The 27,061-nt window shown below is 57.6% G+C and overlaps 7 protein-coding genes across 7 annotated transcripts; all 7 read right to left on the bottom strand.

The window, feature by feature from the left end:
- Window positions 1-696: 696 nt before the first annotated feature.
- Window positions 697-2,757, bottom strand: LMJF_27_1360 (conserved hypothetical protein; the record flags this gene model as incomplete). The annotated part of the gene is made up of 1 exon (XM_003721898.1): window positions 697-2,757. The coding sequence occupies one exon, from the start codon at window positions 2,755-2,757 to the stop codon at window positions 697-699; it is 2,061 nt and encodes a 686-aa protein (XP_003721946.1).
- Window positions 2,758-4,475: 1,718 nt separating this feature from the next.
- Window positions 4,476-5,429, bottom strand: LMJF_27_1350 (hypothetical protein; the record flags this gene model as incomplete). Its single annotated transcript, XM_003721897.1, has 1 exon — window positions 4,476-5,429. One exon carries the CDS (start codon window positions 5,427-5,429, stop codon window positions 4,476-4,478), a length of 954 nt encoding a protein of 317 aa, XP_003721945.1.
- Window positions 5,430-8,866: 3,437 nt separating this feature from the next.
- LMJF_27_1340 (hypothetical protein) lies at window positions 8,867-9,949 on the bottom strand (the record flags this gene model as incomplete). The annotated part of the gene is made up of 1 exon (XM_003721896.1): window positions 8,867-9,949. The coding sequence occupies one exon, from the start codon at window positions 9,947-9,949 to the stop codon at window positions 8,867-8,869; it is 1,083 nt and encodes a 360-aa protein (XP_003721944.1).
- A 2,773-nt stretch (window positions 9,950-12,722) lies between these two features.
- On the bottom strand, window positions 12,723-14,024 carry LMJF_27_1330 (conserved hypothetical protein; the record flags this gene model as incomplete). Its single annotated transcript, XM_003721895.1, has 1 exon — window positions 12,723-14,024. The coding sequence occupies one exon, from the start codon at window positions 14,022-14,024 to the stop codon at window positions 12,723-12,725; it is 1,302 nt and encodes a 433-aa protein (XP_003721943.1).
- A 1,190-nt stretch (window positions 14,025-15,214) lies between these two features.
- On the bottom strand, window positions 15,215-17,017 carry LMJF_27_1320 (conserved hypothetical protein; the record flags this gene model as incomplete). The annotated part of the gene is made up of 1 exon (XM_003721894.1): window positions 15,215-17,017. The coding sequence occupies one exon, from the start codon at window positions 17,015-17,017 to the stop codon at window positions 15,215-15,217; it is 1,803 nt and encodes a 600-aa protein (XP_003721942.1).
- A 1,351-nt stretch (window positions 17,018-18,368) lies between these two features.
- On the bottom strand, window positions 18,369-20,447 carry LMJF_27_1310 (putative arginyl-tRNA synthetase; the record flags this gene model as incomplete). Its single annotated transcript, XM_003721893.1, has 1 exon — window positions 18,369-20,447. The coding sequence occupies one exon, from the start codon at window positions 20,445-20,447 to the stop codon at window positions 18,369-18,371; it is 2,079 nt and encodes a 692-aa protein (XP_003721941.1).
- A 3,207-nt stretch (window positions 20,448-23,654) lies between these two features.
- On the bottom strand, window positions 23,655-25,244 carry LMJF_27_1300 (conserved hypothetical protein; the record flags this gene model as incomplete). Its single annotated transcript, XM_003721892.1, has 1 exon — window positions 23,655-25,244. The coding sequence occupies one exon, from the start codon at window positions 25,242-25,244 to the stop codon at window positions 23,655-23,657; it is 1,590 nt and encodes a 529-aa protein (XP_003721940.1).
- Window positions 25,245-27,061: the final 1,817 nt, after the last annotated feature.

Below are 27,061 nucleotides of genomic sequence, written 5' to 3'. Positions count from 1 at the left end.
AGAGAGACGCTACGCGGCCACGTCTCTGTCCCTCCACCGTAGTGTCGCCGTCTTTGGTACCGTGGGAAGACACGCAAAACGAAAAGATGCGTCTCACCCTACCCCTTCCGTCCCCAAAGACGGGGAGTAACAGTAGTGTATTTGCTTTCTCTTTTCGTTTTCGTCGTGCGTGTGCGTGTGCGCGCGCGCACACGCACACGCAACTCCTCGTTGCTTGAAAACAACAGCAAAACCCAAGGAGAAAATTAATATAAAGGCAGAAATGATGGAATACAGTCAAAACGAGAAGTGTGCGCTGGAGACTGCACCGGCGCGCACGCCTAATATCGGCTACAGCAAAGGGCAGCGGCACCAAACGAACGCAACACGACTGCGGTGCGAGAGCACCATTCAAGGCGGAGAAGGCAGACACAGCTGGAAGGAGCAGATGAAACTCACCGCGGCGGCCGCGAAAGGGGCGTTGACGGGAGAGAAAAGGAGAGAGCAGAAGACAAGACGCCATGGGAGTGCACGTACGCACGTGTAAAGCAAGCAACGATGCTGCCGCAGACAACACGGCAGCGCACGGTGGTAAGTCCACCCCACCACAGCAGCACGGTTGCATGGAAACGGAGAAGCAAGAAAGAGATGACATACCGGCTATTACGCGCTGCATGTACCGCGAGGGTCATGCCGTCAAACAGCCCAGGATTCCGCTTAGAGAGTATGCATGGCCGCAGGCGAGCACGGCGACGTCTGCAGCGTCATCACCCCTGGTATAGCTCCGCCTTGCGGTACGCCCGGGTAGTACCCCACCGTAGCGGGCGGGTAGGGCTGAGGGTACTGTTGGGCCACCGGTACGCACGGCGGCTGGGCGAAAGGATAAACGCCGTACTCAGGGCGTGAAGGTGGCGGCATTCCCGCTGTTGGCACGACTGTTGCGACTGGGTTGGGGTAGAGGCAGCAGCCACCAGGTGCTGCCGCAGAGGGTGCCGGTGCCGCCGGTATCGGCTGGTACGCGTGCGAGGGCACGGCAGGGGCGTACGAGCTCATGGGAACCTGTGGCGCCATCACGTGGGGGGCTGGAAGGGCGGCAGCTGGCGGCATGACGATTGGGTTGGCGGACGTGGAGGAGACAGAGTGGGCGGCCAAGGCTAACGTGGTCGCTGCTCTGTGCTTCCATTGCGACTCCGCGGCAAGTCTCTTCTCCTCAATCTCGGCTAGCTCCTTCTCTCGGATGCGCCGTTTGTACGCTTCCTCCTGATCGCGCAAGTAGGCAAGTTGTTGTTTCTTCTCCCTCTCCTCCTGCTGCATTCTGGCCTGACGAAGCGCCTCCTCTTGTTGAGCACGCACCGCTTCGGCCTCAGCGTGAATGCGGGCCTCAGCTTCCCGCTCGAGCCGCTCCGCCTCCGCGGCTGCCGCGCGCTCTGCGATGCGCTGCCGCAGCATCTCTTCCTTCTCGCGTACTTCGCGCATCTTCTTATCCCGCGCCACACGCGCCGCCTCCTCCTCCGAGGCCTTACGGCGGTCCTCTGTCTCTTGTATGCGCCGCCGCAGCTCCTCCTCTTCGGCTGCTACCTGTGCCAACTTCGCACGTCGCTCCGCCTCCTGCCGCGCCTCCATCTCCTCTCGTTCCCGCATACGGCTCTGCAGGGTAAATTCTTCCTTCAGCAGTGCATCATACCGCCGCGCCAGTTCGTCCTTCCGCTTCTGCTCAGCTTCGCGCTGGCGTCGCTCAGCCTCCTCCTGCTTGTACTTTTCCTTGAGAGCTATCTCTGCGCGCAACTGCTCTTCCCGCACGCGCAGCAGGCGCAGCTGCTCCTCACGTCGGCGCTTCATTTCTGCCTCCTTTGCCTCCAGCATGCGGATGGCCTTGCGGCGCAGTTCCGTGGGAGAAAGCTCCTCCGTGGCCTCGCGAGACGCCTGCACCTGTGTTTCCACGGAGACAGCCGGCTCATAGGAGAGGACGCCGTCCTCTTTGGGTCCAGTCACCGCGCCGGCGTTCTGGAAGGAAGTGCAGCCGTTCGCGTCGCTCAAGCGTTTCCCCATGGCTAGCTCATGCGCTAGCGCCTCTCGCGCGGCCGCCATAGCGGCCTTCTTCGCGTTTTCGTTGTCTACCCGCTGCTGCTCCTGCCGCTGCGCCGCCTCAATCCACTGCGGCACCGTCTCTTCGACCCACTTCAGGAACTTGTCGTACGCGTCGTGTACCGCCTTCCGGGCTGCCGCTTCTTCGGATACGATGACACTCGCGGCAGCACGCAGCTCAGGCGGCAGCTCCCTCTCCTGCAGCTGCTTCAGTTCACTCCGCCACAACGCCAAGTCCCTCTCCCACTTCTGCTCCATGCTCTTCCGCTTCTTGTACTCCTGGAAGATGAGAGCGATGTAAGAGCGCTCGTACTCCTCCTGCACATGGAAGCGGCGCACGTAATGAGCAATCGAGGCAGCATCCTCGTTGGACATCGGCGGCGGCAACGTCACCATGACCGGGGCCATGAGCTCGGCGAGCTTGCTTTCGACGGTGCGCACAGGAGACGCGGCTGGACTGCGCCTGCCGCGTAGGTCCTCTTCCTCGCTGCTGAATAACCCGCCGTTGCTCACCCCAGCTCCGGTGCTGGTGCCGTTGGGTCCCGCAGCGGTGCCGCCGCTACTCGCAGCGCATATGCCGCAAAGGCGTAGAAGAGGCGCGAACTCCTTGTGGATGTCCGCCAACTGGGGAGCGACGTCGACCTTGGCAAGGAGGGTGGTGGGCGGGAGCCCAATCAGCGGTAATGGAAACATCGCGAAGGAGAACACGTGAGGATGACGCGACCTGGACACGCGGTGAGGAGAACAAGACGGAGAACACAAGAATGCAGTCGCGCAACGCGAAAGCCAGCGTGGTTTCCCGTTTTCGCCCGTGCGTCAGTGATAGCAGGCACCGGCTGCACGATGCGATCGAAGAGAAGCAACTCTCTCTCTCTCTCGGGTGTCTGCCCTATTGTGCTCCAAGACGTTCTCAGCGACCACGACCACACGCGACAATGAAGAGCGCGACAGCAGCAACACACGAAAAGATGAAACACAGCAGCGCAAGGCCTCCCCTCCCCGCACACAGAGAAATCAACAAGCGTGCGACAGAGGAAACGGAGAAGAAGCGGGCGGGGGAGCCGAAGAACAACTGCAACGAGCCAACGAGATTTTCGTATGGGCAATGCCGGATACAGGCGTGTGTTTCTCTTTCCAATGCAGTGGCGTGAGTTCAAGCCCTGGAGCCTCCCCTCCTGTGAGTGTACCTGTGTGAAGCGAAACGCGTACAACCTGCTTGCTTGTCCGTGCTGTAGGACAGCTCTGTGAGTGCCACACGAGTTACCGGCTCTCAGAGATAGAGAGTGCAAACACACACACACAGCACAGACACTCGTGCACAAAGAAAAGAAAAAAAGGAAGGAGGGACGGAAGGAGGCGGCAGCCAAATAAACACGAGCCTCGAGTGTGTTCTCCTCTTCAATGCTTTGCGTTGTCGTGTGTTTTGTATCAGTTCGGTTTTCTGTCGCGGAGGTACGCCAATATGCAGTCGCGTATATGCGGGTGTGTGAGCGGGAGGGTGAGCGTGTACAGAGGGAAGTGTTGAGAAGCAGCGACCAGCAGTGAAGAGAGACCAGGGAAGATCCAAGGAGGAGTGGAGAATACAGAGAGGGGGAGACGAAGACGAGGCAGGAATGGAAAGGCACAGAAAACGGTGAAATGGCGGCAAAGGGCAGCCCAAAGCGGTGGATTGATCTGGCGACCGCAGGAGTGGCGTCTGTGTTCCTGTGCACAACAAGTGAGCTGTGCGAGCTGCCCGCAACAAAATCACACGAGTGCACCGATAGCTGTTTCATCCTGCCATGACGAGCACGGATCAGCTGTCGAGAGACGAAGACATCAAAGACGAAGCAAACAGGGGGTGCGCAAACACATACGCACTCTGTCCATCTCAGGCACCACACGCCCTCTTGTTCGTGCCTGTTATGAGTTTCGTTTCATTGGAGCGGTAGTCGGAAACGGAACAACGATCAGAGCGCTGAAAAGGACTCAGAAGACCAACGAAAAGGAGGACACGCGCAGACGAAAAAGAGGGAAGGGCGGAGGGCAGAGGTGAAAGGGGAGAGCGAGAATCCCGCGGCAACTTGTGCTGGCATGCTTCGCATCTCCTCGCCATAGCGCGATCTATCGCGTAAGCGCCAGGGCGAGAGAAATAAATCAGCAGTTCGAAAAGAACGGGGCCGATGCCAGGGCAAACTCTGCATATCCTCCCTCGCCCACTGTCCTCTCATCTTCCTCCACCCCCCCCGATCCATAGCCGGCACAGCTCTTTCCCGATAGACCCTCCTGCCGCTCCTGCCTCTGCTGACCAACAATATAACATCACTCCGTTGTCAGAGCACATGGGCCGCATACACGCTTGCAGAGACACCGGCACGCGCACCCTCTCGACCCCCACTGCTCGCCTCGCTCTCGCAATCCTTTCAACCAATCTACAAGGCTTGGTAGTGCGGCCAGCTGCTTTGCTGGTGATTCTGATGCAGTTGCTGCGGCGGCTGTCCAAAGTGCATGCCAGCGATAGCGTTTCCTTGCCGCAGAGGGCGCCGGTCGCTGTGCGCCTCGTGCGTCACCGGCTGCGGTGTAGCTGTCGCACCGTAGCGCGCGGTCGCCCGACTCGGCGACCCTGCCGCACCAGAGGAGTGGGAAGAGTAGCTAGTGTATCCGCCGTTAGTGACGGCGGGTGTGCTGTAAAACGGCGACTGCGGTGACGGCGCAATGCTAGAGGTCGAGGTGCGGTACGGGCTGGTTATGGTCGGCGGCATCGACGTGTCGGCAGATGGCAGGGTGCTGTTCCCCTTCTTCGTGACGGTGTTGGGTAGCTTGCGGCGCGCGGTGCTGTAAGGATTCAGCAGAATCTGACGTTTCCCCGGCGACACACTGTTCTTGCGCTGCTGCGGTGGCAATAGGCCGTCTGCCATAGAGGAGGCCAGCCGACACTCCACCTGCTGCTTGTACCGCTGCAGCCTCACATCTTGAGATCCCTTCTGGACCTCTGCACGCACAACGGCCGTCTCGCTGAGCTTCGCGTAGAACGCATCCTGTGTCTCCTCCTCCTCGGCCAGCTTTGAGAGGGCCACGGAGGCGAAGGCGAGCGACTGGACATCATCTCCGCCAGTGGTGGCGCCGTTACTCGGCGACGGCGGCCGTACAGCCGGGTTTGTCGAGATTGCTTTGAGGGAGTCATCAGCGGTGGTCACAGCCATTTTGATGTCGCTTACCTGGTCCTTCACCTGCAGCAGCTGCTGCGAGATTAGGGCGGCGCCGCTCAGACTGAGAATGACGTGGGTGGAGATGCACGCGTCGGAACTTGCGTCTTTGATCATGGCAGCCGCCGGCGGTGCGCGACGCGGCGGCGGCGGCGGGCGTTGCACCCTCGTGTTGAGCATTAGGCCTTGCAAAGCAGGAACGCCGACGCCGCCAAAGTGAGCCGGACAAAACGTTCGCGGTGTTTTTCCTTATGCTTGTTTAACCAAAGGCGAACTACGTCCGCCCTCCAGCCCTTGGACGCGGGCTCTGCGCCCCTCCGCTGTCGACGTGTATCTGCTTTCGGTGCCGGCCAGCACCCTCTAGACTCTACAAAACAAAAACCAAAGATACGACAGAGAAGATGTGGTGCAATGCGGAGCGCAGGAGGCACACGCAACACAAAGAGAGGGGGAGGGAAGGAGATGAGTGGTATAAGGTGGAATACGATGCGCCTGTTGGTGCCAAGGAAATCATGCCCTTTTTTTTTTGTGCTCTTGCGCGTGACTGGGCCCCTGTCGCCCCACAAGACCACAGCAGGGCCTTGAGGGGCGAATGGAGCGAACCGAAAAAGGGAGGAAACACAACGAGAGAGGGAGGAGGGGGTGGAGGCGAAGGTGAGCGGCGTATGAGGAAGAAGCTATATAAAAAAATTACGCCGGCAAAAGGAGACGAGGAAAGAGGGAAGGGAGGGGAAGGGGTGAGGGGGCCACTGCCGCAAACGTGGCGAAGGGTACAATAAAAACACACAAAGGTGGTGAGTGAAGATATGCTGAAGCATATATATATATATATATATGTGTGTGTGTGTGTGTGTGTTAACAGAATATCAGAGGTCCGGGAGAGTATGGTGGAAGCAGAAGGTGTGTGGATGCTAGCGTTGATGGAGAAAAGCCAGCCATACTGGCTGTTTGCTGCGATTGCTATGAGCATACCGCTGGGGCTGGAGCACAGGCAGGTTACCCGCCCATGCCCTCGAAGCCGAAAGAGCTCACTCGGAATTAGAAGTTAGCATGTGCCTGCTTTCGCATGCACACGTCGCGCGACGGCAGCAACGGGTCGCTTTCTCCCCTTCTCTCTACCACCCGAAAGATGATGGCATTCGTTTTCTTTCGTTTACAGCTAGATCACACCCCTCATGTTCGCGCGCACCTTCGTGACCTCCCTACTTCGCTTCTCCGAAGAAGGTCACGCCGCAACATCAGGAGAGATTGCGTCGCGCGCACACACACACCAACCTTACACAGCTGAAACAAGCAGACAGCCGGTGTCCTTACACGCGCCACAAGCGCTTCAGCACACGTGGGCCTACACAGACATCGACTACCGCTACAGCAGCACCGATGGAGGCAACAAAAACGAGGCAAAGTTCGAAGGCACAGAAAGGATGCTGCGGAGAGAAAAAGAAGGACGAGCGAGAGATGGCAGGAGGTAGACAAGCAACAACAACACGGAAATTCAACAAGAAGCAAGGCAATGAGAGAGGGAGGGGTCTCTATGGACGCTGCCCCCCCCGCCCCCAACGCTTACTTGAATCTACTGTGTGTGCCTCTTTGTGTGCGTGCTCGTGTAGGTGGTGGTGGTGGTGGGGGGGGGGTATGTGTGCCGTAGTGGGTGCACATGTAGCACTTTTTTTTCAGGCCTTTCCTTTGTTTCTTTTCAACTTTCTTTGGCAGTCATCTTCCTGGTACACACACACATAGAATGAAAATCAGAATAACAATGATACATCGGCGTATACAAACAGATGATAGAGAGACACAAACGTGCGTGTGGGGAGTGCTCTTGCCCCACACATCCTACCCACCCCACCCGCACACGCCTGCCTCCATGTAAGTAGAGCGCACAGGTGCGCACGAGCAAACACGCGAAAAAGGATAACGCACATGCGCACCCATAATCAAAACGTGTGCGTGTGTGTGCAGCTGCAGCAAAACGAAAACAAAAAATGGAGAAGCCGGGCAAAAATACGCTCCGGCTCAGAAGGGGTGAAAAAAAAAAGACACAAAGGGGAGGGGGGGGGGGATATGAAGCAGAGAAAAGGGAGGAGGGAGGGAAGAGGAAGACGAGACGAGACGACGACCCCCTCCCTCGTCGGAGCGCCCGACACGGACGAATTAGTCCAGAAGGACACACGAGCATCCCTCGCAAAAGAACTGCCTCGTGCGCAAAGCGAGATGCGTGTGCGCAAATTGCATGCGACTCGAGCCCCCCACCACCACCGCCACCAAAGATAAAAAATAGAGAGAGGGCACACAGACACACGCGCACACAAGGGGGAGGAGGGGGCTGATCCCTGCTTCTACGCCGAAACGAGTGAGAGAGGCTGTCAAAGACGGCAAGGGACAGGCAAGGAGAAGCACAGCAACAGCTATAAAAAAGAAGTCACATGCATTACTCGTGGATAATACCGGCAACATCCCAGCGCACAAATGAAGTCTCCCAATGGTGGGGAGGGGGGAGAGGTGGGGGAGATCAAGCAATAAAAGAAAAGGCCAGCGTGGCCACCCGGCACCACCAAATACGACGAAAGAGGAGATGCGCAAGTCGCACATAAATAAACAGCAGTGAGGGATATGAGGGAGAGGAGGGAAGGGGGTGGAGTTCTCTCTGCGCTCTTTCGGATATAGTTCACACATCCGCCTCTTCGAGTTTCATGTGTGAAGCGTGAGGGTGTCTCTCGCGACCACGCATACAAGACAGCCGCGCACACAGAAAAACATGTACGTGTAGCAGTGTCCGTGAAGGAATGCACTGCGCAAGCCAGCGAGCGTACCCATAGATGAACGGCATGCCAGTCGAGCACGGAGGCGTCTGCAAGTCTTCTGGTAAACCCGCGGGTGGCGTCCGTCACACCGAATCGGCGACGTGTAACCATCAAAAGAATACGAGAAAAATAAGCAAGACGGAGAAAAAGTGCATGCTTCTTGCACGTGCTCGCGGCGGGAGAGTCGAACACGGCGCACGTCTAAGCAGTCGGTGGAGGCACTGTCTGCATGTCCTTTACCAGGGTCAGTCATAGTTAAAGACGCGGGGCTCGTGGGCGACTGAAAGGGTGTAGGTGATCAGCGTTGAATGTGCGCCTACATGAGTATGCCGTAGCTGATGAGACAGAAGCAGGAACGGGGATTCGACCAGCAGCAAACAATGACGGCGAGCAGTCGCATCGAGTCCATGCTCCCTTGTCGCCAGTGCATCTGGGCATCTTCATAGCGGTGATGGTGCGCGTGACCGTTCACGCGGGCCTCACTCGCTCGCGGTCGCGCTGCCTTCGCCCCTCCTCATCCGTGTCGCGGCCTGGAGCGGCCGCATTTAGGGCGGCAGCAGAGTGGCTCGCTTTCTTCTTGCCATCTTCGGTTGGCCTCAGCGAAGCGGCCGCATCGCTGCAAGCACCGCTTCTGACGTTGCCTTTGCCAGTGCAGGACGACTTCAGATGCGCCTCGACTCACTCCCTCGATTACCCTCATGTAGTTACAGCCTCCTTGCCGCTGCGGGCGGCGGGTGGCAGCGGCGCGTGCCGAGCCTTCTTTTTCGGCCAGCGCTTCGCACCGCCTTTCGAAGACGCAGCGGGTGGAGCGCTTCAGTGCGGTGCCGGCTTCCCTCGCTCACCGTTGCTAAGGAACCAGATTATCTTTCGCCAGCGCTGCCTGTACCGGTCCACCTCCGTGGTAGAGTGCGACTTCGCATTTTTCGAGGATCGCTCTTTGCTGCTCCCAGATCGCCTATCCGTGGAGTCATCGCGAGGCCTCTGCCGCTGCGGCGGCGTCCAGCCGCCTGCCAAAGCAGCAGCATTGCTCTCGTTCTTGTGTTGATGGGGGTGCAGGTGCGATTGAGGCGCAAACGGCATAGGCGTCTCCTGGGGTGCCGACTGGCGGTCGCAGCGGCGCCTTGCCGCGAGTATCTGGGCCCGCCGCCGCTGCTCCCGCGCCGCATGGCCCTGCGACACAACAAAGTCGGAGGCCTCCTGAAACATGCGCATCTTGTCCGAAACAGCGATTTCCTCCATGAGGAAACGGGAGTAGATGTTCTCCGTCGTGTGGAGTCGCGCCTCGTTCTCCTTTTGAAGCTGGCGAGCTGCCTGGCGCCACACAGGCTCCTGATCGACGCAGAAGACAACAAACTTGCTGTACTCGCCCATCACCACAAATCGATGCATCTGCTCCGACACGGTCAGCAGCAGCTGGTTCAGCCGGTGGCGGCCGCCTGCTTCCTCTAGCTCCAAGTCACACCGCGCCTTCAAACAGCAGTGAATGAGATCCTTTTGCGCCGTGCACGCGCTGTCTTCCGTGCGCCACGCCGCCACAAAGCTCAGAGCGCTTGCCACTAAGACGCTAACCGGAAGTTCGCTTGTCGCCAAGTGCGCATGGTGGCGCATGTTAGACACGGAGGTGAGGGCGGGGGTTCTCGGAGAGCCCGGTGGAGTCATGCGCAGCGTGCCGACGCTATCTTGCCCTGCAAGATAAGACACGTCGCCAGAGGAGTCGCTCAGCAGCATTGGAAGGGCAATCTTCGCCGCAGGCTTTTCGTGAACCACCATAGGGGTGTGCAGCCTTGGACACTGAAGGGTCAGCGCCGGTTGAATGAGTGGAGCCGGTGCCCCTGGACGAATGCCAAGCGCACGGCACATCCTGTGTATCTGACTTAGATGATCGTCAGTTTTCATGAGCACCCTTTTCGCGCCCGTCACACAAACGCGTGCTTCGTTGATCTTATATGCTGCCGCCGCGCATCCCTTTACACGGACATCGAAATGCGATTCGGAAACCATCGTGGAAAAGGGATGCGAGCGAGGCGCGCGTGCACTGGTGTTTGACTCAGAGAGCTCCCTCCAAAGGAAAGAAGAAGGTTGTCCGGAACCTCGGTCAGCACAGAAGATGCTCGGTGTGTCTTCGTCTGCGTATGCGGGCGCGGTAATGATCACGCACTGCAGACGCGTGAGGCTACGCCACAACTCCCGTGTCGCTTTGCGGGGAAAGGTGAAGGGCAAGGAGAGAGGAGCCCAACAGACAAAAAAAAAAGGCAGCTGCCACGCGTGCACGCGCAAAGCTCAGCGCAATCCGTTTGTGTCACGGGGCGCGAGGGAGAGGACGGGTACAAAAATGGGTGGCTACATGCGTGCGTGGGAACGTTAACGCGCACCACAGACAGTACGCAAGAGCACAGACACACCCACACACAGACTGGACAGTAGCGAATGGTGTGGGTTCGTGTTTGCAGTTTCTCGGCGGGCAAGGAGGGAGGGAAGGACTGCAGCGATAGAAGGGCGGAAGGGGGCAAGCGCACATGCACAGACACGTACACCCCTCCCCACAGGAGAGACATGTAGTGATGGGGTGCCCTTCACCCGGCCACCCAGAGGGGGAGGGGGGGGGGACGGGCGACAGCGGTGCGCGCACGTCCACGTGGATGCCCGGCGGGGAGCGCCTCCGGACGTTTGGGGGTTTGTCTTTGCCTTATGGCTTGGTAGTTCTTCTCACGACGTGGCGGAAGCGGACGTGATGAGCGGGGGGTCCACGAGAAATCAACATAGATGGGAAAGCGAGCCTTTCAGGTATCGAAGGGGGCAGAAGTAGAAGTGGCGTCAAAGACTAGCACGCGGCGTCCACGATTCTGTTGATGAGGCGTTCGAAGGCCACCACCGTTCGTGTTTGCTTTCCATAACTTCTCCTCGTCACTACCGTCGGGAAATACACCGCCCAGGCTGACAGCGCAACATATGTGCATGCATATGCATGTATACACTGCGAAGCTCGAGAAAGTGAAAAATATAAACACGAGCAGCAACAGCAGCAGTACTGGTCCCTGTCGTCCATCTCCACGACCACACCAGAGAGAAGACGAGGTGGGGAGAGGAGAGTAAGTGACAGCGCTCGCCTACATGCACGGCTGCACCAGCTCAGAGAGAACCACCAAAAAAAAGGGAAAAACGGAAAAGGAGGGCGCAGGTACGAGGAGTAAGTGGGAGCAGCAGAGAAAAAGGGCACCTTCGACAACTCACGCGAGATGTTTCGTTTTGTGTGTGAGAGTCGCCCGCTGTGATTGCGTGAAAGCGGACCCCCCCCCCAGCCTTTCCCTTCCCATCATCACCCCACAAGCGAGGCGATCAAGAGGAGGATGCATATATCTGTGTAGACGACAGAGATCGTGAGAAGACAACGTGCTAACCGCATGAGCACAAAACAAGCAAGACAGGCAGACGCGCACGTGACGGGGAGCGAGGAAAGTGGGAGACACGAAAAAAAACAAAACGTACTCGCACTCGCCCACCGTGTGCCAACTTGCATGCGTTATGAGAATGACGGACAATGAGGGAGGGCGGCCTTTGGCGATGGCGGCTGTCAGCGAGGGGGGACGTTCTGAGGCGAGAAGAGACACTCCAGCACCGGAACAGAGAGAATATCGGCCGAATGAGTGAAAGACGTGCACAAGGACGAGAAAAGGAACAAGTCAGCGGTCCGTATCAAGAGAGGGGAAAGGTGTGAGCGTTCCGGTGTAGATAGTGCCGACAGCGAGGCAGTGAATGACGAACTCGGCTTTGATGCGCTGAAGACACGAGCGCGCGCTGTCCAAATCGCGCAAGAGAGGGCACGTGTGTCAGTGCACCACTACTCTCGCTTTTTTTGGCCAGCGTGAGAGAAATGAGGTCGACGCAAGGGCTGTGCTCGGCCTTCCAGCAAGAGACAGCTGACACATGTAGATGAATGTGTACGTGGCCCTCCAAAGAGGGAGGACGAGGGGCAAGAGGGCGGGTGGGAGTGGTGAAGCGCACTCTGATGACTTGCTGCTGGTGTGTGTGTGTGCGTGCGCGCGCGCGACAGATGTCTTATTCTGAAGCACGAGTTGCAGATTTGATGGCGGGGAAGGGGGCGACGAAATAAAAGAGCGAGAGGGGTAAAAAAAAGGCGAAGGAGAGCCGGGGACAGGAGACGATGATGGAGCAAGCGACGCGAGTGCCAGCCGTGGGATGAGTCGATTGTTTCGCTCTCCTTTCCCGTCGAGTGTTCACCTCGCGTCACGTGCATCACAGGTTTTCGACTAACGATGCTGCAACGTCGTCACCGCAGCAGCAGTGTATGTGTATCTTTATGCTTCTGTGAAGGATGCACAGGATGCTGAGCGGCGTCATTGAAAAGGTTGACCGCAATTCGCACCAATAGCCAAGTGAAGTGAGGGGTAGCAGAACCGCCACACCCTCGAAATCTCTGCGACAAACAACAAAAAAAGAAAGTAACAGCGCTTGACTCCGAAATCACGCCATTAAAAGTGAGCGCCGCCTCTTGAGCTGACGAAGCTGCCTGTCTGTCGGGAGAAGAGAGTGTGTGTCGGGGGGGGGAGCGAAAACGTCTGCGGGCCACTGCAAACACAGACGCCCGTAGTCGATCGCAAACGGCTCATGGCGACGCTCGCAAAAGGGCAACGATGTTTCCCGTAGCTGCTCAAGATGCGCTCTTCCGTGTCGTGTCGGCGCCGGTGATATCCACCTCATCCATCTCAGTCGATGTGTCAAAGGCTACGTCCACCTTCCGGTGCCAAAGTCGCATACGGAGCTCCACGTAGCGGTCGTACAGGGTGGTCCCCCAGTTGCCGTGCATGGCAAGGCTCACGGCAGTGAACGGTGCGACAACAAATGGGATGAGGCAGCGCGAGGCGGCGTGCATGCCAAGCAGAGCTGGAAAGAGGCGCGGCACGAAGGGATGGCGCCATGCGACGTCGCCCATGAACTTGGGGAACTTCACGGAGGTCAAGGGGAGCATGGAGACAGCGAGACCAAGACCAGTGAAGGTGTAGGCAGACAGCTGCATCATGTACACGCGCCGCGTCACGCCTTCAAGGTTGTCAAAGTATGGGTTGTTTTCGTACGGGAGGCCGCGGCGCTCAGCACCGCGGCGTCGTCGCATCTCTCGACTCTTGCGCAGCTCGTACAGGACACGGTGCTCGTGCACTCGGTACTCTAAGATGGCGTTGCAGTAAACACCAAGAAGAGCGCAGTAAAGGGCAGAGAAGCAGGCACGCTGCCGCACCAGCCACCGCGGGGTGATACCGCGCACCCGATGCGGGTAGAAGCGAAAGCGGGCGTAGCAGAAGGCGACCAGGAGGTAGCTGAAAAACTCGGGCAGCGCCTGCGACACAGCCCGCGTGAGGAGCTCCGTGTACTCGACGTCTGAGCGGTCTTCGTTAAAGCCGCCGGCAAGGGACATGCATCGGACGGAGAAGCGCCACGACACAAAGTCCGGTGTGGTTACGAACACCTTGTTTACATGGTTTAATATGTCGGACTTGTACTGCAGCTGCGCCACCGCATCGGAGAGAACATCGTCACAGAAGATGTACGACAGCAGGCGCAGCACCGCTCGCTGAGGGAAGTAGGATTGTGAGAGTATCATGTGCCGATACGTCTCACTAAAGTTGAACATCTGCATGCGATACTGCTCTGGCAGCCCGCAGCTGCCGATGAGCTCCGCTAGCGTCGACGCCTCCTCGACGGTACGGTAGCGCGACAGCATCATGCAAATGCGCACAAAGTTGCGAACCACCTCCTCGTTAATGGCGTCGTAGCACATGCCTCGTGCCAAGAAATGGGCAGTGAGGGGGGACGGCAGCGTCTGCAGAATGTCAGGTGCCAGGTGATACCGCTCCACCACCTCGTACACACGCTCATCATACATGCCCAGCGTCACGAGCAGCTCCAGCCGCTTCTCCTGTGCGAGGCTTTCGTACCAGTTTGTTAGGATGCCCATGATAAACCGCAGCGTGAGCAAGAGTGCGGACTGTAGGTGAGCAACTGCGGCCTGTTTGAAGCAGCGCTGCAGCTGCCAGATACGCACGTGAGTGTCAGTACGATTCTCCAATTACAGAGGGCTCGAAGCGTGATGCACACCGCTTCACACTCGACGGTGCCCTTCCGTCCAATACCGTTGTACTGTAAGGGAAGAAGAAGGTAGACAATGGGAGAAGGGGAGGTGTATGTGTGTGTGGGGGGGGGGGGCAACGATGAAGTGGTATAGCATTGTCCAAATTGTGTGGGCGAAGGCACGCGACGAAACAGAGGCAAAGGGAGTGTGCGCGTCGAAGGGCTTCCGTGAAGACGCTGGCACAGGTACCTCCAAGGGAGGGAAATAGGGTGTGGCGGCATGACATGGCCTCCGCACTGCAAGCATCCCACCGCTGCCATCACCGCCTCAACAGGATGCAGCATACGGTCACCTTTGATGAGTTGCCCTTATGCACCCTGTGTGGGTACCCGCTGGGTGGCATCCTCGCCGCCGCTCTCTCCTCCTCTCCAGGCAATCCTTTTCGCATGCTTCCTCGGCCTCGTTGCTCCCCCTCTGTGTCGCTTGCATCGGCCTTTCTTTTATATTTGCGTTTTTTTTTCTGCGTCGGTCGGAGCTGATGCGCACGACTTTTCGTGTAGATGTTTAGCCCGACTCTCCATGAATAGCCGCACACCCCATGCATGGCACATGCGCACACATACATGTACGGCCTGCTGGGGAGTTGGTTCCGCTAGCTACGAACGAATACGCAGCGGCCGTTATACTGATTATACGGCGTTAGGCAAGAGCTGCCACAGGGTAAAAGGAGACGCACACAGCGTGGCGAGGTGCATTGGTATGCCATTCGACCCCTTCACCAAAGGAGGGGTTCATGCGCTTGCGAGTGTCCCCCACCCGCAGGACTCGATGGCATGATTCTCTCTTGCTTGCTCGCTGTGGGTGTGCATGCTGGGGAAAAGGGGGCGGGGCACTGCTGTTGTATTGATGGATGATTGTGCCTCTGTGGGGCACCAGTGAGGGGACGGGAGCGTGGCAGTCGGCGCCGGTGATGATGCCGCCTCCACACTCTCACCGCTATTGTACAGACACGGGCTTGGGAGCTACCTGGTACCCACTCACCCACTCTCGCGCCAAACTTTGCGGCCCTGTGTGGCCTAGAAGCTAAAGGTGAAGCCCCCTGAGGACGGGTCCAGCAGCGTCAAGCGGCCAAGCCGGCGTTTCTCCCGTGCCTGATGCTCCTCCTCAAGTTGCCGCGCCACGTCCTGCATCAGAGCCGGGTGCGCCGCCTGCATGGCGGCCTCAAACTCTTTCGCAAAGCCGCGCTGCCGCCTTGCTGTAGATTCTTCCGTCGCCGTGTCGGCATCCTCGTCAATGCCGCTGATGGACCCCTTCATGGCGCGCAAAAATTTGATCACCTTTGGCAAGTTGCACCGCGAGACGTAGTTCTGCGTAATGGCGATGGAATCTTCGAGGTTGATGATGAAGTGCCACCACCCGCATGGCACAAACATGATGTCTCCAGGCTCGCAGATGCACTCGTACCCGCAGTGCTGCAGCTCCTGCAGGCTTGCGTCGTAGTAGTTCAAGAGCCACTCCGTCAGCGACACCGGGGTGGCCACCTCAGCCATGTCAGCGCTCGGCACCACCCCGGGCGGTGTCGCCCCGGGCGGGAATAGCAGCCACCGTTTGCGGCCCGTCATGTTCGCGTTCCACGCATTGGTGTAGTTGGGGTCCACGTGGAAGCTGCTGCCACTACGCTGCGGACCCGCGACGATCCAGCGAAACTTGGGTCGGCAGTCGCCAAGCGTTGAGAAGAAGTCATCTCGGGCGAAGTAGGGTGGCGTTGTGTACAGCTTCTCTGCATCTAGCACACTCCCAAACTCGGCGTCGAACATGTATATCGGCCGCTCGTCGTTCTGCCCCGTTGCGTAGTGCACATAGTCTTCCAGATCCATGCTTGTGTGCTCGCAGCGCAACGGTGACGTCACAGGGCAGCCGCTACGCACAAGGGAGTTCTTCTTGTCCGCTAGGTTGGCGAATCGGCCTTGGAGGATCGTGAAAAGTGGCCACTCCGTCGCCACGTCCGTGATCACCACTGGCACGTTTGGCTTTTCAAAGCGGTCGTGGAACTCAGCAACGGAAATACGGCTGCACCGCTCGACAGGGCGAAACTTCGACACATACCGCGGGCTACGGCGCTGAGGCGCGTCCACCGAATCCACCAGCTCGGCGGTCGAGGAGGTCGACGCAGCCGCGACCCATGCCCCATCTTGCTGACTCTTTCGACTCTTAGACCCAGAGTTCTGCCCCGCACTCTTCTCCGTTCCCGCTGCGGAAGACGAAAGCGACGGCGACGCCTCCTCCGGCTCCTCAGCGACGGGGCGCAGGTGGTAGTAGGGTGGTAAAATGGTGCACATCCATGCCTGGAAGAGCTGGTCACAGAAGAAGCGGCGGCACACGCACACCGGCGTGTGGCGTGCAAACGCGGCAGGTGTCTCACCAGCAGGCGCTGCAGCGGCCCGCATACGCTTGCTCTCCACCTTCGACCTCTTCTTGGAGGGGGTGCTGTTCGTGATGGAAGCGGCAGAGACCGCGTTTGGCGTGCCGCCATGGACTGCCACGTAGCCTCGCACTGCCGTTTCCTTCCAGCTGCCACGGAACCGCAGGTACGACGGCGACAAGGCTGTGTACGCTGCCTTGAAGGCATCTGTGCAATGCACTAGTACATACCAGCCCGTACAGCTGCGCGACAGTCGGCACAGATCGGGCACCTCGAGAAAGGCGAGAAAGCACTGAACTAGTTCCAGGTAAGGCTGCTCCGTGTGCTCCTTGTCGCCATCCATGGTTGCGGCGGTGAAGAGGGAAAGGGTGCCGAGTCGGTCGAATATGTCAGAGCGCTTGACGGCGTTGCCGCGTGGGTAAATACCGTACGGGTGGGGGCGATACCACGTCTGCATCGTGCTCACCTCCGGCTGACGGGTGCGTTAGTCGTGTGCCTGCACAGCGTGATAGGGTCAGCGGTACCGCATGGATATGAGGGAAAGGGTAGACTAGCGCACTCTCAATCTCTCGATTTTCTGCTTGAGAGTCTGTGTTGGATACTGCTGTGCTGCTTCGATGGAGATGATTCCAAAAGGCGTAGGCGGAGAGTGCGGGAAGAACGGGAAGATCAAGACAGACCGACAGAGGCTGCAGCACCCGCGCATGTGAGAGGGAGATATAGAAACCCTCACCCGGGGGTAGGAGATGTGACGCTGTTCTCGTCTGCGCGCCTTCCCATACTAAGCCAGGAGTGCCGCAGACGAACTCTCCCTCAACAAAAAAAAAGGATACCAAAGAGAGGCAGACGCACCCCCCCCCCACACACACACACTTAGGCTCACTGGTTCGCACTGTTATGTGACGTCTCGCTCTCTTAAACAGGGGAACACTTCCTTTTTTGAGCAGCCTCATAGCGTCCACAAAGTCGCGCACCGATGCAGAGAAGGTGAGACTCGAGTGAATGTCTGAAAGTTTTTGTCGTTCAATTAGCGCATTAATGAACACTTACGCGCGCGGACACACACGCACACCCCCCGCTAACGTATCTGTGCGCTATCAGTAGCGGCACACGAGCGAAGGATAATACACAAAGCCACAAAAAGGAGACACAGGAGGCAGAAAAGAGATCAACCCACTTGCGGGACTCACAACGGGGTGGTGTTGGTGGGAGAGTGAGAGGGAGAGAGCGAGGCAAAAGAGAAGCGCAGAGGACTCGTTGCCTCGTGACACGTTGACACACCGCGAAACAGTTGCCGGCGAAGTTGGCAGAGAGCGTAGTTGTCAGCCGGAAGCGAGCTACACCGTGCGCTTCGCAAAAATACAAAAAGAAGAGGAGAGTAGCCCTGCAAGCGCAAGCCATGAGATGAGCGACACACACACACACATGCGTGCGCATACGCGCATAGATTTGCCTTCAGTCAAAAAGGTGGGGGCCGCTGAACCACCTCACTGGTGGCTGCCGGTTCCTCTTGTGCATCAGCGACGGCGCGAAGGGAAGAAGACCCACCAGGAGTGTACCTGGAGAGCAACACGGAGCACGAGCAAACTAAGAGAGCACAAACACACGAGAGGCGATTGAGACGAAAAAGGGGGGGGGTGGATGAGGGGCGGGGCGGGCGCCGAGGAACCAACAAAAAAAACGTGAGGCTCTCGTGAGCCTTTGGAGGCTCCGTGCTTGGCACGCCTCCTCTCCTTGTTCTCGCTTGCACTCACTAGCCTGACGCCTGGGATGGGACTAGAGCGCCCACATGCAGGACCAGGCATCCGCTAAATGCGCTCGGCCGTCTCGATGTTCAGCAGCTCCAATGTCTTCTTGAGGGTGATGCGGGTGAGCTCAACTAGGCACAGGCGGCTGTTCTGCAGCGGGTCATCCAAGACGCGGCAGTTTTGGAAAAAGTTGGAGAAGTTTGTCATGAGCTCGTACGCGAAGTCCGCCAGGTGGTGCGGGAAGAGGTCCTCGACGGTCTTGAGAATCACCGTCTGGAAGCGCAGCGCGCACAGCGCGAGACTCTTCTCCTGCGGGGTCTCGAGAGAGATGTCGGTGATCTTGAACAGCTCCTCATCCGCTATGCCGGCCTTGCGCTGGATAGAGCAAATGCGGGCGTACTGATAGAGAAGGAACACGGCCGTGTTTCCAGACATGTCCAACATCTTGTCGTAGCTGAAGGCGTAGTCACCAGTGCGCGTCTGCTTGAGATCGAAGTACTTGATGGCGCCAATGCCGATAATGTTCGACAGCTTCTGCATCACTTCCTCCGAATGGCCTTGGCTGCGCTCGCCCGCCTCACGCTCCTTCAGGATCGCAAGGGACCGCTCCACCGCCTCGTCCATGAGGTCTTTCAGCTTCACCGTCTCACCCGAGCGCGTCTTTATCTTCTTGCCATCCGCACCCGTCACAAGGCCAAAGCCGGCGTGGTCCCATGTAGCGTGTTCCATCCAGCCCATGTCCTTCGCCGTCTGTAGACACATGCGGAAGTGCTCGTACTGGCCCAAATCAGTGCAGTAGATGACTCGGTTCATCTTCTCGATGACGAAGCGGTGGTACGTGGCCGTGACATCTGTCGTGTCGTAGGTGTAGCCCCCATCACTCTTCACCACCATCAGCGGGAAGGAGAAACGGGGGACAAGGATGCTGTCGCCCTTGACAATCCCCGCAGCCTCGAACACCTCCAGGAAGAGAGGATCGAGCTGCTTCTTGTACAGGGGTGCGAGCTGGGCCATCAGCTTGTCCAGGTCCACGCGGATATCGAACTTTTTCCACGGCTTCACCTCCTTCTTCGACAGCGCCACCGACTCCTCACCCTCAGCCCCGGTCAGGATGCCAGCCTTCTTCATGGCGGCAATCAGGTTCGGGTGGTACGACGGGCCATCGCGCGAGACGAGCGCGAGGTGCTGGCTCGCCAGCTTTGTCATGTCACGCGCATCGAGGCTACACAGTTTGCGCTCCTCCTTGCTGACGATGAGCTTTGCGCCGTCACTCACCTCGATCTGTCCTGCCTCCTCCAGCAGACCGAGCACCTTGGGAATAAGCGGGTTGTAGAAGCTCTCGCCCCGCTCCTCGATGGTGGCGCCGAGGCGGGTGTAGACCTTGCTGAACTCCTCGCGTGACACGTCGCAGATGTACTTCCACGCTTGGATAGAATCCTCCTCCAGCGCCTGCAGCTTCACCACCTCGAGGCGGGCCTTCTCCTTGAACTCCTGGTCCTCGTCGAAGCACTTCTTCGCCGCGCGGTAGAAGGCGGTGAGGTCGGAGATGTCCGGCGGGTTCGTGGTGTAGTCGGGGAAATTGCGCTTGATGTACAGAACGAGCATGCCAAACGCCGTACCCCAGTCACCGATGTGGTTGATGCGTGCAACGTCATGCTGGCAGAACTCCAGCAGGCGGCTGATCGACTCGCCGATGATGGTGGAGCGGAGATGTCCGACATGCATTTCCTTGGCAATGTTCGGCGCTGAAAAGTCGACGAGCACGCGCTGCTTCTTCACGACGGGTGGGCGGATGCCCTGTTTCAGCACCTCTTTCACCATCCTAGCCAACCATTCTTTGCGGATGCTGACATTGATGAAACCCTTGGACGTGGGTTCGAACTCGTCGATGATATCATTGTCCACCAGGTTCTTCTTGAGCTCCTCGCCGACCATCTGCGGGCTCATCTTTATCGGCTGCTGCTGCTGAGAGAGCACTTTCACCAGCCCCATGGCATTGTTGCACTGATACTCGCTCACCTTGCCAACGGTGATGAGAGGCTCCTGGGTCGGGACGAGCGGGAAGGTCTTGGCAATGGTCGCCTTGACAATCTCCTTCAGCGCCAGCTCCACATTCACGGTAGCGGCAGCGGCGCACATGATTACGCAAAGATGCTGAGGGTTCCAAACGGTAGTTTTTTTTTGTATTTTACTGTAAGGAGCTTCTCTTTTCTTGCGTGTTTGTCAGCTTGCAGGTCGCGTTAAATGGGGTGTTGGGCACTGGCGCCAGCATCCACACGCGTACAGGCGGACAGGTAGACACAGACGTGCACTCACTCACAGGCCCAGGTCAACGCGACAAGCGAATATGTGGGGAAGGGACGAGGGCAAGGGTAAGGGAAAGCCAGATATCGGCGCACGTGTAGAGCGAGAAAAAGCAAAAAAAAAAGAGAGCGACAAGCCAGCAAATGTGTATGAGTGTGCGTGTGCGTGTGTGTGTTTCATGTTGGAGGAAAGTGCAAGAGGGAGGGGGCGGGGGCGGCAAGTGAAATAATAACGAGAAGCGGGATAGAGATGCCATGAGAAGCCGGGGGAAGGGTGCGGGCACAAACGCAAAGTGCGCCTTTTTCCCCTGGCCCACGTATGGCGCAACTCATGTCCGCCACCGGTGCTACTCCTCCCTCCTCCTTGTTCACCGCTCATTGGGAGACTTAGCGAGTGCCCTACGGGGCAGCATCCACGGACGCGGAGAGAGGTGGCAAACGAAATCGACATGAGTGCCATAACTCTCACATGTGAGCGCTGCTAGGCATCGCGTGGCCACACTGACGCTTCTCGACTGCGATTACTCGTGTGGAAGGTTGCGCGCGTGCGTGTGAAGTGCAGCGTCGAAGGAGAAGGGATTAAAGAGAGGGGGAGAGGGCGGGCGGTGCTGCAATCCTCTGTTACGCAATACTGTCCAATGATGTCATTCTCTTTTTTTCTTTCAAGTTCATTAGTATAGAAAGAAAAACAACTCAGCTCGTGTTTCTCGGTGTTACGTGTTTGTGTCTGTGTGCGCTTGTGTTGGTGCACGTACGGGTCGTGGCAGGCAGCGCAAACAAATATGGAGGGGGTGGGGTGGGGTGGGAGTGGGAGTGGTGCGTATGTGCGCCATGCCATCTGTGTGCGGGGATCTTTTGGTGCACACTTGCGTGGAAATCGATAATGGAAGCGCAAGATGGCGAAAAACGAGGAAGGAGAATGAGGGAGGCTATGGCGCCATGCAGGTGTGCAGCTGCTCTCGTGTCCGTCTAATAGCCTACACACGGCCCAGGAAGCAAACAGATGCACTTACACGGGAGAGTGGGGCACTAAAAAGATCTAGACGACGATGAACCACCACGAAAAGAGGCGAACAGAGCCATCCGACAAGGTGAAGCGATTACACACACGCACATACGAATGGTAGATGGCAGAAAAAGAGCAAGAAGGGAGGCATGCGGAGAGGGGAAAAGAGGGAGGCCAGCACCACACCGATGCACAAGTAGAGAATGAGACGAGCACCAACACCCGTGGCAGCCACGTCGCTCTCACAGATGCACATATATATCGTGATTGCGACGAATGGTACATGTGCTACTGTTCTGCTGCCGGCAGTATAGTCACCCCTCCTAGGCGACGATGTGGTGGTGAAATGGTGATGACGGAATACTGAGCTGCCTCTCTATCGTAAACCTCGTTCCTCAGCTCTCGCCGCCGTCCTACCCTGTGTTCTCTGTTGGTGCTTCACTGTTGTGGATGGGTCACTCCTCCCTGCATTAACCTCCTCCATCCACCCCCATCACCTCCGCTCTTGAACGCCTCATCCATCACCTACCCTCTCACTATAACGATGAGACCTACCCAGATACTTACCCACCCATCGAGACGCACTCCTGCATAATAGAAGACACCACCTACACACACGCGCGCACATGTAAGCGTACCCTCGTCTATACCACACCATTCGCGAGCACCTTGTCGTCTTTGACATAAAGAGACAGAAGAAAAACAAACAAACAAAAGCTAAAACAAAAAGACAGCGCATCCAATGCATCAACACCACTAATATCCAACTTTTCTCCTTAGTCATTCCTTCGACCTTGGCCTCATTGCCTCGTGTGTGCATGTGTTTTCCTTTTCTTTCAGCTGTGGGCGTTCACAAGCTTCATCACCACCATCCGAAACACACCGCCCGGCCTTCGTATACTTTTCGGCACCCACCACGTACCGCATTGCAGAAAAACACAGAGACGCAAAACAGCACACACAGAGAGAGAGAGAGAGAGAAAGAGAGGTGGGCACTCCGTTTAAAAACAAACACGCACACCCACACACACACACCGACCAACCAACAGACAGACAGACAAGAAAGCAAAGGAGACACGGTCACGGACACACACCACGTAAACCAAGAAAAGGAGAGGGGGAGGAGAAAACATAAGACAGAGAGACGCCGGAGACCCAAAGACGTGAGAGGCAGAAGAAGAGCAAGACGACAAGCGAGGAAACAGAACGAAAGAACACCGACAAACGGAAGGAGACGAAGGGGAGGGCGGTCGGGGACCTGGCGTGTGGATGCGGGTGTGCATCTGGGGGGAGGGTGGAGCAGGCGACGAGGGACGATGGGAGAGAGACGCGATTATGGTGGTGGTGGAACGGGAAAGGGTTAGCAACACCTAGCTCTATCCTGTGAGTCACGCCTCAGAAAGGCTTGCTGCGCTACAAGGATAGAGCGGGGAGATTAGGGATGAGACCAGAAGAACGAAAGGGGAGAGACGGTGGAAAAACTGAAGGAGGCACCATTGCCATCACGCAGAGTTCCGCATATTCACTTTTCTTCATCTCACTCTCTTCGATGTGCCGCCTCTTTTCCAGCCCACTCATTCATCCATCCCACGCCACCCCCATCCCCTCGCCCGTGTCACACGCCACCCTCTGCACCCCTGAGACAGCCTCGACATAGAAGACGCACACTCATCAGAACGTGACCAGGGCAGCCCCATACACACATAAAAACACGCGCACACATACAGAGACTCACACACATACGCTCCCTTATGAGAAATAACAGGAGGTGTGAAACGAAAAGAAATGACGACGAGGGAGACAAAAAAATATCCGTCATGCCGTTGCTTTTACGCGTTTCGAGAGTAACTTGAAGAGGCACCGCACCATTACGAAGAGTCACACAAGAACAAGAGCAGGAGTAATACGCATGTAGATAAAGGACAGCGCGAGGAAAGTCGCTGCCGGGCCAGCGATAGTCCCCTTCGTTTCTCTGATCCTTTCTCTTTCCTTTCACCCTCGTGCGTGCGTGCATGTGTGTGTTTGCCTGTCGCGTGCCTACCGACGCTTGCCAAAGTTCTGGCGCGGCTTCTTGTCGTTCAGGTGTTCGCGCCAGTCCGCCGGCGGATCAGCGTCCTCCGGGGTCAACGGCTGCGCAGTCGTGTCGTACGACAGCTCCACCGCCGTCGTGCGGAAGTGTTCCTCGTCCTCGAAGCGCTCAAACTGGATATTCTTCTCCAGCTCGCGGAAAAGGGCCTCTTCGTAGTTGCTAACACACAGGAATGACGCACCGATAGTACCCTGGCGGCCTGCGACCTGCGACTGCAGGACGTAGTACTCTTCAGCACGCGGCACGGAGAAGTTGATGACAAGATTCACGTACGGAATGATGGTCTTGCGAGCCAGCTTGGCGTAATCCTCATTTGTGACCAGCAGCCGCTGGCGCACGCCGTTCTCGTTCTCCACACCCTTCTTGAACCTCTCCAGCGCCATCATGCGATCCTCCTTGGACAGCTGGCGGTACACAAACTGCGGCTCCACGCCGTTGAAGTGGCGCGCGATACGCTGCGAACCCTTGCACATCTCCTCCACACGCTTCTGGTCGCAGAAGAGAATCGCTTGCACGCCCTTCAGCTGAGACACGATCTTGCTCACCATCTCGAGCTTGTCCTTGTCGCTACTCGAGGTGTACATGTAGAAGTGACGCACCTCCTGCGGGCGAACAAAGTGGAAGCTGGAGACGATGTTGCGCATGATGGAGTCGGACAGGTGACGTGTGGTATCCTTGTTCTTGGTGTTGCAGGCCGCGAACAGGCGAGCGGCATGCGTGTTCGCGTCCAGCTCGTTCACGGCGTACTGGAAGCGGTCCTTCTTCTCCTCCTCGCGCTTCACTCCGGCAGACAGCAGCAGCATTTCCTTAGCCTTGTTGATTGCCTCCTCGCTACCGCCGAGTATGCGGATCGTGAATGTCTCCTCCTTCTCGTCCACGTGGTCGAAGCGCTCGTTGTAAGTGCCGCACGTTTCATTAATGAACTTCATGTTGTTGCCCTGAGAGCCCAGGAGGTACTTGATGCGTTCTGTCGGGATTTCGACCTCAATCGAAAACTTGAAATTCGGTGGCGGGCGCTCCAGAGAGCGCTGCGCCATACCGCTGCCCGTCGGCACCTCCTGCGCGCGGCGGCGGTCATTCTCGTCGTGGCTATAGCGGCACTTGTCGCCATACTTGCATCCCTCCGGCGTGAAGACGTGGCGGCACACACGAGCCGCGTCGTCGCCGTTAGGTGCACCGGCACCACGACCACCACCGCGCCCACCGCGGGCAATGCGGCCACCACGGTCACCGCGCGGCGCATAACCACCGCGGCCCTCGTCGTTGCCGCCGCGGGCAAAGTCAGCATCGGCACTGCGAGGCGGGTGCGGCTGGCCCGCTGGCGGGCCAGCGCGCCGCGATTGCAGGTGACCACGGCTTTCAATAGCGTCCATCAGCGCCTGGCGCTGCTCAGGGTCCGGGACGGCCTGGCTCAAGGCTTCCTCTGACATCTTGCGCAGAGATACGATACGATCCACTCCCATGGACTGAAAGGCGGGAATCGTGTCCCCCATCTGCAGGCGCGCCAGCAGGGCCTCGACAGCGTTCTGTTGCGACATCGTGAGTCCTTCACGGCTCTTCCAAAGGGGGCGTGTGCAGGGGTGTGTGTCAGAAGTGTCAACAAGTTGTTGATATGTGAAGAAGCAAAGGAGAGACTAGTATTTTTTCTCGTTCAAAAACGAGAACGATGCGCGGCGATCCCAAACTTGCCTTCACGTACACGGAGTTTCTACAACAGTGGCTGACCGTCAGAGAGAGAAACGAAGATTTATGACGAGAGAGGGGACGGGCGCAAGGGAGAACAGTGTTGTGTACGTCGACTAACCTCGCTGGCGTGAGTGCACCAGAAAGAGAAGACAAAATGAGGCAGGTAGGCGTGTGCCACGGTGACAGAGCAAACAGAAAAGGTACAGGTGAACAACGGCGGTAAGTGAGCCGGTCGTGGTCCAGTAGTCTTTGCCGTTGGCTTCCTTTGGCGGAGAGAGGGGGAGGGGAGAGGTAGCCGCACCACGGGAAGTAAAACACGGGTACGGAGAACAGGAGAGCTTAGTGAGGTGTCAAGTGTGGATGACTCTCTTTGTGTGTGCGTGCGTGTGGAAAGGGAAAAGGGGGAGGGGGGTTGAATTCTTCGGCAGTGTTGAGTCGGAGGGGTGTCCTTTTTGCTGATGTGTTACCTTTTCCCAAAGGCAGTGTGAACACACGAAAAAAGGAAGGAAAACGAAAAAGAGTGGGGACTTTGATGTGGGCTGTGGGTGTGGGTCAGAGAGACACAAGCGAGCAGGGATGTGACGGCGGCAAGTGGTGATGCGCAAGGAGGGTGCCGACGCGTGTTGTTGTGCACATGTGCATGTGATGGGCGAAGGAACGCAACGAGGGAAAGCAGGAATCGAAAACGAAAAAGGAAGAAAAGAGAACGGGTGGAGATAAGACCTGCAACGCTTTCATGGCGAGCGTACGAATAGATCGAAAAACGCCATGCACACAAATCGAGCGAGACTAGCACACGATAACGCTTGCGGCGAGCCGCCTCGGGGTGGCTGTCCGTGAGCGAGCGTGGTGAGGACGATCAGCTTACCCCACTGAGCGTCCTTACGCAGAGCGCACCACTACAAAGCTGACTTCCAGCCAAATGGCCTTTTCGATACATTTCGGGCCGCCTCCGTGCCCCGCTGCGCACAAGTTTTCTTGAATTGAACATGTGCGCGTGAGTGTTCTGTTGTTTTTCGCTTGTTTTTCGCCGTTTTTTCTTTCGTGTGCGTGCCGTCTTTTCATCCATGGCGAGTCTTCATTGACGCATACACGCACGATAGCAGTCTAAGAGAGAGAGAGAGAGGGAGGAAGAGACAGAGACAGACAGAGCGATGAACACTAAAACAGGGAAACAAGAATGTGGCGCTACAAGTCGACGTGGAACCACAACGAAAAAGAATGAGGAAGGAGAGAACAAAGAGCGTGACCGGAATGAGGAACAGGAGGTGCGCAGACTCGTGCAGGACACACGCGCATCTGTGTCGCCTTTCTTACCGTAAAAGAGGAGACGCCTGCACCCTCGAGTTGGCGCACATGGTCGACATCGGCGAGTACCCCTTGAGGACAGGACCATCGTTCCTTTCAGCGTTCCTTGTAAGCCATTCATCTCTACTCCGTCCCCTGCACCTGTGGCGGAAAGAAGTGCATAGAGGCTCAACGTGGGGCGGCGAGACAACGCCATACACGCCGTGTTGGAGGATGCGAGAGTGGGTGTGCCAACGTGATCCACCTGCGCCTTGTCAAGCACCTTTCCCGCCTACACACATGCACGGCGAACACTAGAAAAAGTCTTCACAGCTGCACTAGGTAGCAGGAGAGAGCAGCTCTCTAGTTCCTCTACTCCAGT

This window comes from Leishmania major, chromosome 27, assembly GCF_000002725.2.
Source record: "Leishmania major strain Friedlin complete genome, chromosome 27".
Classification (NCBI taxonomy): Eukaryota; Euglenozoa; class Kinetoplastea; order Trypanosomatida; family Trypanosomatidae; genus Leishmania; species Leishmania major.
The sequence above is the reverse complement of the archived record's forward strand: the minus strand, read 5'-3'. Positions and strand labels throughout refer to the sequence as shown.